At 49.4% G+C, this 15046-nt stretch overlaps 2 protein-coding genes across 10 annotated transcripts in view; one reads left to right on the forward strand and one right to left on the reverse strand.

Moving 5' to 3' along the window:
• Positions 1-3832: 3832 nt before the first annotated feature.
• Positions 3833-10000, forward strand: NPC2 (NPC intracellular cholesterol transporter 2). The gene is made up of 4 exons (XM_019552181.1): positions 3833-3993; positions 7724-7831; positions 8137-8309; positions 9203-10000. Exons 1-4 carry the CDS (start codon positions 3909-3911, stop codon positions 9287-9289), a joined length of 453 nt encoding a protein of 150 aa, XP_019407726.1. The 5' UTR covers positions 3833-3908; the 3' UTR covers positions 9290-10000.
• Positions 10001-11214: 1214 nt separating this feature from the next.
• LTBP2 (latent transforming growth factor beta binding protein 2) overlaps positions 11215-15046 on the reverse strand; it is a 59713-nt gene continuing 55881 nt past the window's right edge. For all 9 annotated transcript variants that reach the window (XM_019551750.1, XM_019551758.1, XM_019551751.1 and 6 more), the window contains one exon: positions 11215-12319. In XM_019551750.1, the coding sequence (XP_019407295.1) occupies positions 12147-12319 (173 nt within the window). In that variant the 3' untranslated portion in view covers positions 11215-12146. The remainder of the gene's footprint in view (positions 12320-15046) is intronic.

The raw sequence follows: 15046 nt of genomic DNA on the forward strand, positions 1-15046 counted from the left end.
GAGCAGGGCTGCAGCAAGCACTCAAATCTATTTGATATGGGATTCTCTGCAGGTTAAATTATTTTATGGGCCTCCAAAGAAAATCCCTCAGTCAGTGAAAAAATCCTTGTTCTCTGATAAGCTGGCATCCCTTGTAGGATGTACCTGTTGCAGAAAGGCTTCCATAGTTCCACTAATCTCCTTGGAGTCTTTTATCCAATCTTACACCCCAAAGGAGATTTGTAAAACTCCTCCATACCAGTTCTGTGCTGTAGCAAGCCCTTGGCACTAGATTGTGACACAAACAGATTAGAGATAAAGGCATGTTAGTGTTGATCTAGTCAGGAATATGGCATGAGATAGGAATGACGCCACCACAGTCCTTCCCTCTTCTGACCTCTGCTCCAGTGAGCTGCTTACTCAGCTTCAGCAATGCTGCCAAATAACTTGGAAACAAAACCCCAGCTTTATGCAGATCATCTGCATAACAATGAAGGTGGCATTGGAATATATTGTCTGGAGAGGTTGTAAAATTCTTTTAAGTGCAGGTTAGACCAGCATTTATCTGGATGGTTTAGATGGGTACAATCCTGCCATGGGCAGGATTACGCTTCTATGAAAAAGCTCCTGAAGTCCCTTCTAGCTTTATTTTTCTGTGATCTAAATATCATATCACCCACACAGGTATCTCCGAACCAAACATTTTATAGGTGTTTTATAGGTATTTATAAGTTTTTTAGGAAGCAAGTATGAATTTCCCATGTTAGCATTTTTTGACATACCTCATGTTGCTAGGATCAATGTAGTAAAGCTGAGACCTACTGCTAGATGTTCAGAGGGGACTGGAAAGCAGGGCAGATATGTATATTGTGGTTACTGTTGGTCACAATGTGGAAATAATTCTTGGTACTATGTATACAGCACTGCATATTCTGAAATCTGTACAAAGGAATGAGGTTACAGGTCAGTCTGCTCATAGTGCCAGTCCCTGCTACCCTCATCCTTACTGGAAGTTGGTGGCGACATGTAGGAGGTGCATGGGAATGCACGTGGACCCCTTAAGAGCGCTGGAGCACCCTGTCAGGCCATGCGTCTCACTCTGGCGACAGGCAGGAGGGGTAGGCGGGAGTGCCAGTGCCCACTTGGGAATGCTGGCTGGGGAGTGCGAGTGCTGGATGTAGGCCGTGGCCACTTCCAGGAGCACACAGCGGCTCACCACTTGGTAAGTTTTGCTGGAGGGGGACCCCCCCGGTTGGCACAATTGACCATGGGGGGACCCCCCCCAGTCACTGGAGGGCATGTCCCCTCCCCCAACTAAGGTGGCACCAGTCGCCCATGTTGGAAGTGCTTGAAAGAAAATAATTTCTTCTGCCCTGGCTACTCTTCATCTGTATGCACATCTCCTTTAGCTGCTGCTGATTCTTCCCATGCTGTCAGATACTGCATATTACAGGGTATAATTCAGGAGCATGAGGGGACTTTCAATACAGGCTCTGGGGAGATGGCCTAATAAAATAAGACTATGAAAAAGAGCTCTGGTTCTCAGTTCTGGCCTATTTCTTGAGGGCTTGCTGTGCAGCTTCTTCCTTAAATTGTTGACTTCCTCTTTTGAGTGTAGGCTTCCTAGCATCTCCATTTACCCTAATTTCCCTGGAACTCCAAGCCATCCCTTCCTCTTCCTTGCTCAACTGTAGATGGGATTCTATCCTGGAAGAGGCTCATTAGTTCACTTTTCCCTCTGACCTGCTCTCCACAACACTTCAGTCTAGGTCATATCCTTTAGGACATGGTATCTCCAGGGAGAATGCTTCAGCCCAGTCTGATTTGTTGGGAAGCAAGCTCCTGTTTAGTCTGTATTTTCTTTCCCCTTTTCTTAATTTCATCCCTTTGTTTTAGGAATCTCTACTACTGTGCTCATAGAATCATCTTTTACAGTTCCTTTTCCATTTCCCCTGTTTACATCCTACAAACACTATGATCCTATAACCTTTTCACTTGAGGCATTTACAAATAAGTATGTCTGGCTAAACCAAACTCCACTGCCTCCATAGTTAAGGCCCTTTAAATGCATCTTAAAATGCTGCATTCTAGTGTCCACTTAAGTTTACGTAAGCTTGCTCTGCATGCCACAGTATCCAGGCAGGCCTTCACTCTACAGTCTCCAATCTAATGAGACAGGAGAGAAAGCAGGTGAACAAACTAAATAGATTGTGTCAGAAGAGACACGGTCCTGCTGCAGCATGGCATTGTGATAGCTACTCTCTCTAGAGCTTGTTGGATTTGTGTTCCTCCTACCTCCCATTTATGCAACAAGTCTATGCTCTGATCTAGATGCTCATGAATATTGGAAGGGTAGGTGTAGAAGTCAGTGCTGTCAGACAGCAGCCAACCAATATGTACTTGGAGCCTAAATATTCCTTCCCACCTCTCCTGATTAATTTTTGGTGCACTTCTCTGAACTGGGGGGTAGTGTTAGGATAATGAAAACCCTGTAGTTGCCTGAGGCCTGTTCTGGTCAGGGTGACTTTTTTGGAGTTCATCATGCCATGATAAAGTGAAGACTAGGGGCCAAAAACTGAACCACAGAATGAACCTTTAAAGGTAAACCAACACTACTGCTCTGAACTCTGCCTCTTGCATAACTCATTCCTAGTGAGGAGGTGGCAGGATATGATGCAGCTCTCCAGGCATGACTGCATTAAGGGTGGTGTGATCCTGAGTGGGGAAGGGAGCCAGGCAGCTGATGGGGAGGTATAGCTGCTAAGCTATGTGCAGCCTCATTTGTGATGTGACCCAGATAAAAGCATGGCACTAATTTCCTTTCTGCTCCAGGCTTGTGGCAGTGAGTATGAGTAACATACACCCATCTCCATCCCCCAAGCTGCAGGTGCAAGTGTACTCATGGGTGGATCTAGGATTTTGCAAAGTAGGGTGCAGGTGGTGAGGTGCAACATCACACACAAAACAACATAGATTTAATGCACCAGTGGCCTAGGGCTGGATTATACAGTTTAAGACTGAAGCAGAAGAAAATATAACTTCACTGGAATGAGTTCAAAACAATCTGCTGGGCTGTGAAATCAGAGCTCCATTACCAGGAGCAGGGAACAGACCGCAGCCTTGCAGAACAAAGAGCAGTTTCACTGGTAGAACATCAAGGCTGTTAAAAAGAAGAGAGTGGCTTTAACACCTGCAGAATGAAGAGGTTAAAGGGATTGTCAAAGGTGACAGAAATGGTTAGAGGCCTGAGGAAGAGGACTTCTGAGGAGAGGCTGAGGGAACTGGGCTGCTTTAGCCTGGAGAAGAAAAGACTGAGGGGGTGGGGATTTAATAGCAGCCTTCAACTACCTTGAGGGGGGTTATAAAGAAGATGGAGCCAGACTGTTCCCAGTGGTGACAGATGACAGAACAACATGCAATGGTCTCAAGTTGTGGCAAGGGGAGTTTAGGTTAGAAATTAGGAAAAACTCTCTCACTGGGGGGACATTAAAGCACTGGCACAAGTTACCCAGCAAGGGGGGAAATCTCCATCCCTAGGGATTTTTAAGACCCAGCTAGACAAAGCCCTGGCTGGGATGCTGTAATTGGGGTTGAGCCTGCCTGGAGCAGGGGCCTGGAGTAGACTCACGTCCTTCCGACCTGCCTGTCTAGGATTCACCGACCAGGTGGACAACAACGCGCCACCAAGCCGAGTGCTCCCTGGGCGCTGCCTGCTTAGAAACGCTGCCCTCCGGCCTTACCAGGCAGGTGGTGTGAAGGACTGGCCCCCGCTGCCCCTTCCACAGCGGCTCTGGGAGCCCCGGGCGGGCGGGGCGAGGGGCAGTGCTCCCACGGGGCGGAGCCGGCGGCCGCGCATGTGACCGGGCACTGACTCAGGCCGGGCCCCGCCGCCGTCCCAGTGCCCCTGCGGAGCCGAGCCGAGCCGAGCCATGCCGGCCCTCACCCAAGCCCTCGCCCTGCTCGTGGTGCTCGCTGCCGGCGCCCGGGCCGAGCCGCTGCACTTCCTGGACTGCGGTGAGTGCCCGGCCGCGGGCCCGGGGGGGGATGGATCTAGTCACCGAAGTGGCCGGGCGGGCACTGGGCCCCTGGCCCGGAGGCAGGCGCTGGAGCAGCTGCGGGAGGCCCCGGGCGCTGGAGCAGGGGGTACGGGGACTCGTGACCCGGGCGCTGGAGCAAGGGGTACGGGGAGGGAAAGCCCCGCGGGGCTGGTGAAGGCCGGGCCCTCCTCGAGACCTGCGGCCTTTCCCAGGCTTCCGCTGACCGGGGCACGGCTGCATGGCAGAGGAGCAGCCCTTGGAGCGAGGCAGGTCCCAGCTTGGCCGGCAACTTGCGTGACCTTAGCAGAGGTCACTTGCAAGGATGCCAGGCAGGGCAGAAGTATCCCCTCGGAGGCAGCCGGCAGGTTTTGAAAGGTGCTTTCAGCATCTCTTGGGATTTTCAAAAGGTCTCTTCAGGCATTGAACTTGCTCTCAGAATCGGACCCCACAGGATCCGAGATGGAAATCTGAACACCTGTGACTAGCTACTCTGAGGTCAGGGGAGACTGGGAGGAGAGAAGAGGATCTTAGTGGACAAGGACAAATAGGACAAATAGGCTTATCAGCCAGCAAGTTTCAATATTATCTCTTGAGTTTTGTATGGATCTGGGATCAGTCCCTGCCTTCTGAAGGGAGGTCACATCTGACTCACTGCTTATGAAATAAAGACAAAAGAAACCTGGATGAGGTGATGGGGACTTAACCTTCTTCCAGTCTCATTTGTTGCTAGTCTGTACCTCTGCTCTGTAAGCAAGATAAGGAGTTAGAAAGCAATCAGATTTTACAATCTCTTCTTCTCAGGGTGTGCTTGGGTTAATTAGATATTTTTCAAGGCCTCTTCAGAATCCATGTTTGTCTCTTGAACAAATACATGTTTAGTAACAAAGCTCCTGAAATTAAACCCCAGTTAGCTGATTTTAATGTTGTTCTTTCTGTCAGTCTTCCTTCTTCAAAGCTTGGCCTTAATCCCTAGGGCAGGGGTGGGCAATTATTTTGGGCAGAGGGCAGCTTACTGAGTTTTGGCAAGCCATGGAAGGCTGCATGATAGGCAGCCAGGGGCAGATAAATATTAATTTTCTGGGTTTTTTTTAGGGGCCCTGTGGGCTGGATAGACTGGCCTGGCAGGCTGCATCTGGCTCTCGGGCCGCATTTTGTCCACCCCTGCCCTAGGGTGTCTGTGCTGCAGTCAAAGGCATAGCAGCTAGAGTAGCCATACCCATGCTATCTTTGAACTGGGCACCTCCAGCCCTGCTCACAGGGTAGCTGGGAAGGGCTGCAGATCCACCTGAGACCCTGGATAAATGAATGCTGAGCTTTGTGGCCATCTGCAGTGGGGCTCAACTGACCTGTCTGGTACCTCCTACATTTTGACCATGCCTCTGACATACCCTTAGATTGGAGCCAGATACAGCAATTGACTCCAGGTCCTGGTGGGATTGGGATTCCTTATGGATGCAGTCCTGCAGCTGTCTCTGCCCTAAGGGTGGGAGCATAAAAACCCCACAGGTGCAGCCCATTCACCAGCAGCTGCGTGCGTACAAGTAAGCTTGGTCCCTTGAGCTATTGTACATCTGAGGTACAAAATCCTGTGCTGTGACTCTATCCAGTGCCTGCAAGATGGGTTTGATAGGCATGCAACTGAGCAATTAGGACTGTGCTGTAGAAATAATGGAATAAAATTCACCAAGGGTATATTTAGGCTGAATATTGTCAAACCTGTCCCGGTAGGATGTGCTCTTGCTTTACATGTATAAGATGTAACAAACCTTTGGTTAATGTTATGAATTGCATAGCATACAATTCTGCACTGGTGAAAGGAGGAACAGCTAGTTCTCTGTCTTACTCTTGGAATGAATCCTAGAAACTCCAAAGCAATATCTACTCTCCCTTCTCCATTAGCACATTCTCCCAGCCTTTCCAACACAACAGTAATAGCGTGCTGTGCTCTGTATTACTTTTCAGCATTGTTTACCCAGTAAATACTTCCTCTTCCAGCCTTCTCCACCTGGGAGGTAATTGCTTAGGTAAATATCCCAGCAAACCTTTCCATACCTAGCAACTCTGTACCCTACTCACTGTGCTAAAGTGGAAGGGAAAGAGAATGTAGTGAAAGGGTAAGACTAGGAGTTGGGAGCCCTCAGTAGAAATGCTTAAGTAGCTCTGGGGTAAAACTGAGATCTTTCAATTTTGGTCTTGCATTGTGAACAAAAGTTCCCTTTCCCCCTAATTCCTAGTCTAGCCAATAAATTGGTAGTGAGAGCATAGCTCTGCAGTGGCAGAGCAGGAACTTGAACCTGAGGCTTCTGTGTCCTGGCTGAGTGCCCTGACCACCAGTAAGATAAGAGGAAGCCTCTTAGGTCTGTGACCAAGCAAAGACCCTGACCTCCATGGGAGAAGGGAGGCACTGCCAGATCCTAGTGATCTCAGCTGTGCCTTTTTCTTTTTCCACTGCCCACGTGCTACTCCATGCCCTGGTCCACTAGTTCTTTTCTTGCCTCCGCTTCATCCAAACAGTCTTCCTTTTGGGCACTTCAGACTCTGCTTTCCCCTCCCTGAATCTCTGTGCTGAACAGAGGCATAACTAACAAATTTGGCACCCTGGGCAGAGAGGGTATGAGTGGGTATGTTTGTACTGGGGGAGATGGTGCTGCAGCAGGATTCCAGTGTGCTGAGCTGCCCCAAGGAGCTGACTTGGAGGGCTCTTGATAAAGTCACTTTCAGTCCTAAGCACTAGAATTAATCTCCGTCCCCCTTGTCCATACTGTCCTCATGGATGGCACAGCCCCCTCCTCCATGTAGTTAAAGGGTAGAGTAGATGTGATGTCCTCTGGAGTTCCACCTGTTACACAGCCTGTGGGCTGTTCTGAGGGATTCCCTGCTTACTGGGATTCTCTTTGCACTTATTGAGATTCTAGAGCAGGGCTTGGCTCTTCTCTGTGGCAGTTTGGAAAGAACTATTTAAAGTACACTGTAAACCCCAAACTGGCTACTGCAGTCTGAACAGACCTTGCCCTGGCAAGCACTTCAGGTGGCTTCCACCCTAGGAAAGTTCTCCAGACCCAAGTGATCCCTATCTCTGCCTTCCTCTTTGTCGCTGCTGCCCCCACAACGTGGCAACAGTTTGTAGTGGCTGTAAAAGGTTGCTTTTTGCCTTGGAGCCTAAATGTCTAAATGACTCTTTCTGCCAGAATCATAGTTGCCTTTGCTTTGCTGCCATTAGGTGTCCTGTTTGGCAGCTGGATGCCCCTTGGGAGTGAATGGGGTCTGTAGCATTAGACCACCCATCTTGCCTCTTTATGCGGTGGCCAGCAAATATGCAATCTTAGCAAAAACCTGCACAAGGCAGTGCCTATTCTAACAGGATTCACAGAAGACTCTGAATGCTAAGGCCTTGAATAAAGTGGCTCCATTGCACATGAAGGATCATCTGCCCTGCAGGACGCCAGAAATGTTGCTGATGGTCTCCAGTAAAGCTGGAGTGGTTTTGCTACATTTGTTTCTGTCATATGTAACAATTTGAATGCAACAGTTGCTGCCCTTTGAAAGCAGCTCCAAAGAAGTTGCTTGGCCCATACCCATAGCAGTCGGGTCTAATGGCCACGGATGTGTGCTAACTTGTACGTTAGGATTTGCTTTCCGTTCTTTGCTTCTCTAGTCATATAGAACAAGGCTTCAGAATGACACTGTGTCCTTGTTCTTTCCTCCAGGATCCAAAGATGGAAACATCCAAGAAGTAAACGTGACTCCCTGCCCAACACAGCCATGCCAGCTCCACAAAGGGGGCTCCTACAGCATCAACGTCACCTTCTCCAGCAGTAAGAGCAGGCCGCAGGGTCCCAGCTGCTCTAAGGCTTGAGCTTCTGTTGGAGTTGGGATGTCTTTGCAGTGACTAGGGAGGTGGGTGGAGATGGGGGCAGAAAGTACAGTCCGTGGGATTTGCCTGCAGTAATTGGAGAGATTCAGGGAAGGGTGGACACTGAGTAACCCCAGGGCAGGAGGGTGGGAGCAGCTGACAGCTGTTAGTCTTCTGCTCCTTCTCCACTGCACCCCCATGAGGAATTCAGGAGTGGGGAGAAACATCCTCTGCACTTATACATCCCACTCTCTTTGTATTCCTCAGAGATTGAAAGCAAGGGCAGCAAAGCCAAGGTATATGGGGAGATGCTGCACGTGGACATCCCCTTTCCCATCCCTGAGCCTGATGGATGCAAGTCTGGAATCCAGTGCCCCATTGAGACGGGCCATTCCTACAGCTATCTGAACAAGTTGCCTATAAAGAGCGAGTACCCCAGCGTGAGTGATTCACAGAGCTACTCATTCTAGCCAGGGCTTGACTCCACCATGTGCCTTTTTAGTAATGAGACCTTTTCACCCTCTGGGGAGAACGGAGCATTGGCAGTGGCATGAACACCTCGTGCCTCCTGAGGCTGGGCGGCATAGCAACTGCCTGTGGGTGGGAATGTGGTGGCAGCGATGATGTTGTTGGTGAAGGAAGGCTGAGTGGGGACCATGGGAGTGTCGGTGGTGAGGAGGGGAGTGGCAAGTGGCAACCGCCCACCGCCCACAGATCCGCTGGTGGCCAGTCTCGAGGCTACCACACACAGATGCACATACACCCTCTACGTGTTGCCAGTGGGAGGGAGTCCAGAATATGCTGCTGAGGTCACCTGTCTATAGTCACTTCTGCTCCATGCCTGATTGTCCTTGTGACCTACTTCCACTCCCTGTCAGGCAGGGTGCAGTGGGACAGCTGTAGCTGCCAGCCATGAAGAAGGGAGTGTGCAAATGCCCTAGCATCAGCAGATCCCTCTGGGCAGTGCTAGGTAACCTTCTTCCAGAGCCTGTTTTTCCTAGTGAGAGGTACAGTGTTGAATCAGCTCATGCCTCTTGAGAGAAGTTTAATGAGGCTTCAAGTTGAGTGCCCTGTACTGGCATGCTGAGCTCAGGACTAAAGAGTAGAGTGCCGCTAAGTTATCCCTTGGAGGTCTCCCTTCCAAGTACAAAGCCCAGTCCCTACCAGCTTTGCACATAAGCAGCTCTGGGGGGCAGTGTGAGTACTGTAGCCCCTCCTGTTACGAAGTTCCCGCAAGTGGTTTCCTCCCCTGTTACACTAAGGAACTGCAGCTGTCCACATGCCAAAAGACCAGCCTCTCTCTGTGCATTCTCACTTCCTCTGTCTCTTTCAGATCAAGCTGATTGTGAAGTGGGTATTGCTGGATGATCAAGAAGACATGCTCTTTTGTTGGAAGATTCCTGTGCAGATCACTAGCTGAGGAGCTGGTGGGAGGGGGTGGGTACACAGAAGACAAGATGGGCCAAATTCTTTTTGCATAGCAAATATTTTCTGCCACCTGCTTTCAGGTTCTTTAGCCTCCAAGTGGCTGGTACTGGGCTCCCTCAGGGCTAAGTTACAGCTATTCAGGGGCAGCAATGAGCAAAAGGCTCTTACCCCAGCAGAGTCTGACAGTTGTGGCATTGCATGTTGCAGAGCTCTGAGTGCTTTGCAGAGGCTTCTGGTTACTTGAAATGGAGCTCTCATCCCAAAGGGATTTCTCTGTGCAATGAAATGGGACTGGTGTCAAAGCTGCTCCCTGTTAATCCTTCAGTGCCTCATGTGGTAAAATACTGGCTGTTGCATCCTTCTGCATCTCTCCTGCTCCCTTGGGACAGTGCTTCTGGAAGCTGCTTTGGCCATCTGCAGCCATAGAAGGGTGAAGAGAGGGGACTAGCATTTCCATTTGTCTTCCCTGACTGCTGTGTCCATCCTGGGCCCTACCATGGCCAGCAAGCCTGCAGCTGTGAAAGTCTGCTTTCTCTTGGTGGATATCAAGCCAAACCACATTCAGCGTCTCTGCCGGGATGACTCTTATTAACTATCCTTTGCACTATCTACTAACTCATATGGAGCTGCTGGGGGCTCTTCCAAACCTAACCTCTTTTTTTTTTTTTAACTTTCCTTTTAATAAAACCTGAATAAAAGTCTATGCCTGCCTATAGTGCCTTGTGTGATGGGGGGCTATGCCGAGGTAGGAGCAGGCAAGGTCCCATCACTGTACTAGGGCAGGGCTACCTGTGCTGTAGAGTCACCACATTGCTGGGCTGGCTAGGATGTACCTCTGCTCTGTGATGCTGGGTCTTGACGCTTCAGCCAGCAAGAACTTATGTGCTGCTCAGGTAACTTTTTTTCTGTGGCCCTCTCTTCTGCTTGGCTGGGCCTGGGCTCCTTCCTTGGTGGAAGCTGGGAGCAAGCGTCAGGATGTTGCTTAAAATGCAGGGTATGTGCGATCCTGTCCTTTTCCTCATTGCTAGGAACGGAAAGAAGTGTTGTGAAAGGACATCCTTTCCAAGATGAGGGCTCTAGCAGCAGCTCTAGCCTTAATGGTCACTAGTGCTTGGACTGGAGCTCTCTGATCCCTACATGTGTGCAACCAGTCCTGGAGTTAGCTGCTGCTGCTGCAGTGGGGCCCAATTCAGAGTGGACATAAGCATGGGTCTATTCTGGCTGTCTCTGGGAATATACCCTCTTCTTGGGTATGTGAAAGAAATCTCAGTACAGGTATTGGGGTTTCTCAGGAGCTGAAGGAAGAGAGGCAACAGCCAGCTGTAGAAGTCCCTGCCAGGTGGCAGCTGCCTGTTTACCCCATACTGAAAGGGCCATCTCCAACTGAAAAGACAGGCTTGGAAAGCATTGTGCTAGCAGACGGCTGGGTGGATTTGCACCATCTCAACCAACTAAAGTTGTATATAATATATATATTAATGATAGGTATAAAGTATATGTTTTTTATATATATATATATATATATATATATATATACACACACACACTACATACAAAGGTGTAGGTTGTAGCTGTGTTGGCCCAAGGACATAGGCAGACAAGGTTCTTTGCATGAATCTGATATCTTTTATTAGACTAACTAATTGGTGTAATAAAAGATATCAGATTCACGCAAAGAACCTTGTCTACATATATACATACACACACATTTTGGTTAGCCTATACAATGTAAATCTACCCTGCCTTCTACTTGACTTCAGACTAACATGGCTAACAACATAACTCTAGGCACTGCTAACATGTGAAAGGTGTGCTGCAATGATGTACACGCAGAATCCTACTCCCTGACCCCACTGCTCCAAGCTGTGCAGTCAGGTCAGGCAGAAACAGTTCCAACCAACCCTGGTATCAGCCTCTGGGTCCAAAATAAATGTTTTATTTAACAACATGACAGATATTCCCAGCAGACTTATTAGGAAAAAGCCAGTGACAACCTTACAAAAACTAAAAAGCTGGAACTGTCCTCCCCAACCTAATGCAAGGCCACCAGCCAAAGTGCAGGAGGAAAAGTTATGTGCCTGGGAGGGACGTGGGGAGAGTAGAGCCAGGCCTCTGCAACTCACTGGGCGCCAAGCCATTTCCAGGGGCAGGCAAAATTTATAAGCCTTGGGGCTGGCCCTCCCCAGACTTCAGACCCTTGGGGGCCAGGCTCTGGGCTAGCTGCCCCATTCAGAGAGGCTGAGCGCAAGGTGAAGGAAATAGGGCAGAGAAGATAAACATTTGCAATGAGGGCCCTGAAAGTGGATGGGAGAGCTTCCCACAAGCCTTCTGGGACTGGACAGTGCTGAGAGTTAGTAGCCCCTTTTCTGGAGGAAGGGCTGGATGCTGCCACTATTTCAGCAATGTATATTGGTAACTGGGGAACTAGAGGAAGATGCTGCCCTTCACCACTTTCAGGCTCCTTTGGTGCTTGTTAAGTCACTGCATCCATGGTGACAAGGAGTGTGGGAGGAGTGCCTCAGGTGGGTGCAGTTCAGGAAAGTGGGGCCTGTGAGGCTGATGGGCCCTATTCAGGGAAGAGGGACAGCAGGAGATGGCATCTTGTCATTTGTGGGTCCAGAGTACAAGGGAGGGACAAGGGGAGAGGGGGCCTGCAGGCTGGTGCTGTGTTGGTGAGCAGGCCAAGCAGATGTGGCTGCCTGGTGAGAGGTGGCAAGAAAGTTGTGCGCTTTAGGGGATGAGCAAAGGGCCTCAAAGCTGTTGCAGTTCCAGGGGCCTTTCTCCCTTTCAATACATCCTGGGTACCAGAGCAGAGTGCCTGAGGGGCCACCCTCACCTGCTCTCTTCCCCTAGAGCTTTGCTGCCTCCGGCCTCCGGGTAGTCTCTGGCACACAGCGGTGGGGCTCAGCCAGCGCCACGTAGCCAGGCGAGCAGCTGCAGCGATAGGAGCCCTCTGTGTTCTCACAGGTGCCACCATCACACAGGGGCCCAGTGCCACTCACCTCTTCACACTCATTAATGTCTGGGGGGAGAAAAGGAAATGAGGATCAGAGCCAGTCAAGGCACTTTGTGTCAGTCCCTAGAGCACTCCCTTCTCCCCAGCACTGCACAGTGCTCCCTCACACCACACAGTCTACAACACCTCATGTCCCCAACACTCCATTGCCTCTTAGGGATTCCCCATCCCTTGCCCTACTACCTTGAACTGGACTGGAGTCCCAAAACAATGTGTACTAAGCAATTCTGTACTGGACAAAGCACCCCCCACAACACAGACTGTCCCTCAAACAGGAAAATGAGAACTGTGTGGGGCTCCATCTGTTATAAGGAAACACGCATGCTTTGCAAAGACAGGGAACGGCTGATTCTAGTCTTGCCCAATGCTCCTTGTTGATATGACAAGGTCGCTGGGAAGCAGAGATAAGGGCATCTCAAGAGTGGCCCTGGAAGGGGCTTATCTCCTAAGAACCAAATTGGAGGAAAAAATCTTGTGTTGTGCAAACAAATGAGCCTTTTATTAACCTGAAAAATGCCAATTTCCTTATGGAAGCTGCTTGTCTCAATGGCCCAGTCTGCACTGGCCATTCTCAGGTAGCAGCAGGAGTGCTGGGAGGACCAGAGGCTGCAGGCTTCCACAGCACTTGCTAAGACCAGCTCCCTCCATGATGGGCCTGCATTTATGCTTGCAGTGTTCTATCACCAGAAAGAGTCTACCCAGGACCCGCTACAGCACTCGTTGCCCAGCTGGGTGACCCTCACCCTAGACAGCTACCACTAAGGGAGGAAGCAGGACACCCCATTGTCCCCAGTGGGAGACCACAGCTCTATGTGCAAATCTCGCCTCAACCTTAGTCACACCATTTAACTTGCTGGAGAATTTGCGGCAGGGAGGACATGACCCACTGCCCAGTCACTGCCAGCCACACAGCCAGGTCCCTGACTACAGTGACAGCCCTGGTTGCTTTAGGGTAAGGAATCTCCTGCCTTGGACTTGCTGGGGCCTAATGCAGTTTTTCTGGCCCTAGCCTTTGCAGTTCTTTCACGGAAACACTGGGGGAAGGGGAGGGGAAAGAGGAAAGGAGCTCACTGAGACAATGCTCATGAAAGAATTCCCTGGAGCTTTCCCAAACCCCAGCCTGCTTCACAAGCCCTACAATGTTGCACTGTATCTCTGGTCTGAAGCTCCGGAGCAAGTAAAGGCAGACTGGCTGAATGTCTGAGTAAAGATAAAAGGGAAAAAGAAGAGGGACAGTAGTATAGAAATTGCCTGCTGTATCAGTGGCCTACTATATACTCCCCTGTAAGCAGGAAGAGGAAGTGAATGAGGTATTTTCTGAGCAGCTACTAGACACATGCAAAGGACAGGAGTTGGTGGTAACAATGGACTTTAATGCCCTTCAATCAAGTTCTTGAAATGTGTTGGAAACAACATTTTGTTTCAGAAGGTGGAAGATATTAGAGGAGCCTGTATTTTAGACTTAATTCTGAGCAATAGAGAGGACGTGGCTGAACAGGTGAATGTGAAAATGGTGAAATGAGAGAGTTCACTGTTATAAAGAAAGAGCAACAGAAGATGGACATTGGACTTCAACAAGTAGAGGTAACTGATAGGCAAGGCCTCTTGGGAAGATAACTGGCAGGGTAAAGAAATGATAATTTGAGGCTGGTAATTTAACCAGGTCCAAAAAGGGACTGGACAAATTCACAGAAGATAAGTCCATCAGTAGGCTTAAACAGGACAATGAAGGATGCACCTCAAAATTGGGACTTTTAAGGTCTCTGAATGCTATAAGTTTTAAGGGGGCAGGATCATTCTGGATATACCCTGCTAAAATTCCCTTCCTCTTAGCATCTTCCCTCTCTCACTGTGAGAAACAGGATACTGGGCTACATGGTCCTGTAATCTGACCCAGCATGGCAGTTCCTATGCTTTTATGAGTGCATGAGAGCCGCAAGTCACTGAAAGTGACTATATTAAGAATGCAATGGCAAACTATCCTGTTGTGAAGGAAAGCCAGAAAGCCTAATAAGAAGCAAATATAGCTACACCAGGAGCTCCTTATGGGCCTGAAAACTCAAAAATATTAATACAAAGAGTGGAAACATGGACTTGTCCAAAATGGTAATAGAGGAAATGCACAATCATCCAGAGATAAAAATTCATGGCTAAGACATAAAATGAGTTATAATTAGCAAATTATACAGGAAAAGCAACATGAAAAGTTTCCACAAGTACATTAGAAATGAGAGGCAGACTAAGTACTATTAGTAAATGGAGAAAGAGAACAAATAGCAGATGACACAGAGAAGGTGGAGATAGTTTCATAGTTAGGGTCGGAAGGGGCCTGAGACGATCATCAAGTCCGACCCCCTTCCATGGCAGGAAAGAGTACTGGGGTCAAACGACCCCAGCAAGGTGATTGTCTAGCCTCCTCTTAAACACCCCCAGAGTAGGAGCCAGCACCACTTCGCTTGAAAGTTGGTTCCAGATCCTAGCCGCCCTGACCGTGATCCTAGTGCCTCCTGATGTCTAATCTGAATTTACCCTCTGCCATCTTGTGACCATTATTTCTAGTTACTCCTGGTAGTGCTCCACGGAACAGGGACTTCCCCAATGCCTGCTGGTCCCCTCTGACTAGTTTGTAACAGGCCACTAGATCCTCCCTCAGCCTTCTCTTGTGGAGGCTGAACAGGTTCAGGTCCCATAGCCTCTCCTCATAAGGCCTGCCCTGCTGCCCCCTGATCATGT

Source organism: Crocodylus porosus, unplaced genomic scaffold (assembly GCF_001723895.1).
Source record: "Crocodylus porosus isolate Cpor-Errol unplaced genomic scaffold, CroPor_comp1, whole genome shotgun sequence".
Classification (NCBI taxonomy): domain Eukaryota; kingdom Metazoa; phylum Chordata; order Crocodylia; family Crocodylidae; genus Crocodylus; species Crocodylus porosus.

What these genes read in the sequence shown, in the direction of transcription:
- NPC2 (XM_019552181.1), top strand. Translation starts at nt 3,909, where the DNA reads ATGCCGGCCCTCACCCAAGCCCTCGCCCTGCTCGTGGTGCTCGCTGCC. An exon ending in GCTGCACTTCCTGGACTGCG is followed by an intron (nt 3,994 to 7,723) that starts GTGAGTGCCCGG and finishes TCTTTCCTCCAG; the next exon opens with GATCCAAAGATGGAAACATC. An exon ending in TAAAGAGCGAGTACCCCAGC is followed by an intron (nt 8,310 to 9,202) that starts GTGAGTGATTCA and finishes TGTCTCTTTCAG; the next exon opens with ATCAAGCTGATTGTGAAGTG.